Raw genomic sequence first — 2,781 nt, forward strand, 5'->3', positions numbered from 1 at the left:
CTCTAGAGCATCCACTTGCTTCTTACAGACTCCTAAGTATTGTGATGCAGATCTTGATGAGCTGAATTGACTGTTTTTCCCATGGATGAGAGGAAGTTTTGTGCAACATAATCAAATCATATGTAGCATTTTACTGATGAACAATCGATATATGTATTACACCACAAAACACTCGTTCGTTAAAGGTACAAAAAATCTACGAGAAGAAGACTATGCAAACCACGCCAACGTATAATAGAGTAGGAAAATGGAGGCCTATACCTTAAAAACTGTCAAAAACGACCAAGAACCATGTTCAAACTGGTCTCGTCACAACATATTTACACGGAAAAACCATGGGAGGACGAACGCTATTACCAGACACGCCATCAAGAAGTTGCACAACGGCTGCCCGCTCAAGCACCTTCTGCCCCCACCTGATGGGCCAGACTCCACCTCCCTAGTTTGAGACTCGCTCCATTCCTCCATGAACCGGATGTCCCCCACACCGCTAATGTTCTTTGCAGTCTCACCGCATATCTCACACATTCTGCAAGCAAGAGTTGAAGCAAATCATGTAAAACCCAACACCAAATCCCCATATCTCAGTGACAAGGCTAGATTTCTTCGTTAACGAACTAGCAAAGATATGCAAGCATGGACAAACTGATGTAATAAATCGTCTTTGCACAAAATCTTCATCAAACAGAGCCATGTTTATGGCATATTTGGCTCCTCCTCCTCTGATTCAAGAAACATCTCCATCAAAATGGAAATCACAGTGCCGATACTCAGAATTAGGCTGGATCAAGAACATAAGGATAGACCACCACGGTGCTAGACATAACTCATATCCGAAACAATTGAGACGAGTGCACTATCAAGAACTACGAATATTCATATAGAAAGTTCACATTAAGAGATTGTATACATAAGGATCAAATGGTGAAAAGTTCTCAAGATCTGCAACAACTTATTTGATCAACTAATTGCCAACTCAATTTCCCCTCTCTCTCTCTCTCTCTTACTTTTCACACACACACACACAGTGCAGAACTAATTGAGTTCAATCAAGCATGGATCAACGAGATTCAACAAAACAGAAAACTTCTCCAACAGATAATCAATAGTATTAATAAAAAATTGAATAGATTGAAACTCACCTATTTCCTCTGACTCTAAACCAAGCCTCGGCGCAATGCAAATGAGCAACACCGAGCTCCCCTTTGCATCCACATCCAAGCTCAGTCAACTCTACCGAATTCTTCCCACTCTCCTTCGCATTCAAATGGCATATTCTACACACTCTCTGATTATCCCCTGAAAATCCATCGCATTTCACGTCGATTACATGGGAAGGGCATTTGCTCTCCGCTTCAATTTTCGATTTCGCATTTGAATCACCAATTTCATTGGAATTCGCAGCCTCAGAATGGCTTGAATTCGATTCCTCATCGGATCCGAATTGATCGCCTCTCTGATTGATCTCTCGCAGCTCGTGATCCATTGAATACAATTTTCAAAATATCACAGTGAAAATGGGGAGCTAATCAGCAATCAGTGCAGGAATGGGTATTCAGCGAAGCACAGCAATAGCAAGCGTGATTAAAAAGGGGGTGGAATAACATATGCGTCTGATTAGGGGTCTCGGAATTTCTGCGACGAAATCGACATCGTTTACAGCTGCTTCTTCAAATTCTTCAGTTGACAGTTGACTCAATCAACAATCTCTCTCTCTCTGTGCGTTGCGTGTGTGTAGATTACACAACTTTAGTGTTTGATGGTTACAAAGAGGAGAGTGTGTAGAAATCGAAGAGAGCGTATGCAAATACAAAGGAGGATTCTGGCTTTTCCATCAACGGTACGGCCACGGCTTGTCTGCTTCTCCAAGAATTTCTCTCTCTTCCAAATCCTACTTGCAAAGCAAGGGCCTGCCTCTCTGTATCATTCAACTAAATTTATTTATTATATAATCGTTGATTAGAATATTAACTTTATTATTTTATTAATAAGACTATTCTCCTTCATTTATTATTTCATCCATCCATATTCCTTATACTCCCTCCGTCCCATGAAATATGCAACATTTTCCTTTTGACACGAGATTTTATGTAGTGTTGTTTTGTTACACGACATCATGTGAGGGGGTTAAATCAGGATACGCAGTAACCCATTAAGGGAGGGGCCTTAACCCACTGGCTGCCAGAAGCCCATCTTCCAATGCCTCACACTTGTGTCTGAGAGATGGAAGCAACAGCACGACAGCAATGGGATTTGGACCCAGGCTCATTGCAGCAAGATCTGCGCTACGCGTGAATTAATTAAAAGAGAATAAAGTAAGAGAGAAGAAAAAGCAGAGAGAGTATTGTTTCCATTTTTGGAAACGTTTCATTTTTAATGGGATAGACCAAAAAGGAAACATTTCATTTCTAATGGAACAGAGAGAATATTTGTTTGACATTTAATTTTCCTTTTAACCTTAAACCTAAGAGCATCCGCAATGGTCGGCTAGCGACCGGCTAGCCGAACCATTGCAATCGGCCAGCGCAAAATCGGCGAGCGGATCGGCGTGGGCTCGCCGATCGCTCGTCACTGGCCGAAACGCTAGCCGATCGGCTAGCCGCCATTGTGGAGACCCGATCGGCCAGCCGATCAGCCAGCGCCGATTTTCGATTTTTTTTTTTTTTTTTAAATCATATATAAACGCGATTTTCGTTTCATTTTCATTTGCACCACTTGTTTTAACGAGTTTTCTCTCTCTCTAACTTTCTGTTCAAGAGCATCATCGAGTGATGGATCACA

General features: G+C 41.7%; 1 protein-coding gene across 1 annotated transcript; it reads right to left on the bottom strand.

Moving 5' to 3' along the window:
- Window positions 1-108: 108 nt before the first annotated feature.
- On the bottom strand, window positions 109-1,915 carry LOC125211620 (E3 ubiquitin-protein ligase MARCHF8-like). The gene is made up of 2 exons (XM_048111496.1): window positions 1,143-1,915; window positions 109-529 (listed from the first exon to the last, which is right to left on the bottom strand). The coding sequence occupies exons 1-2, from the start codon at window positions 1,484-1,486 to the stop codon at window positions 310-312; spliced, it is 564 nt and encodes a 187-aa protein (XP_047967453.1). The 5' UTR covers window positions 1,487-1,915; the 3' UTR covers window positions 109-309.
- Window positions 1,916-2,781: the final 866 nt, after the last annotated feature.

Source organism: Salvia hispanica, chromosome 3 (assembly GCF_023119035.1).
Source record: "Salvia hispanica cultivar TCC Black 2014 chromosome 3, UniMelb_Shisp_WGS_1.0, whole genome shotgun sequence".
Classification (NCBI taxonomy): Eukaryota; Viridiplantae; Streptophyta; class Magnoliopsida; order Lamiales; family Lamiaceae; genus Salvia; species Salvia hispanica.

Excerpts from the sequence above, each read along its gene's own strand:
- LOC125211620 (XM_048111496.1), bottom strand. The coding sequence starts at position 1,486 with ATGGATCACGAGCTGCGAGAGATCAATCAGAGAGGCGATCAATTCGGA. Across the intron at positions 530-1,142 it reads TTTAGAGTCAGAGGAAATAG|AATGTGTGAGATATGCGGTG; the intron begins GTGAGTTTCAAT and ends TCTTGCTTGCAG.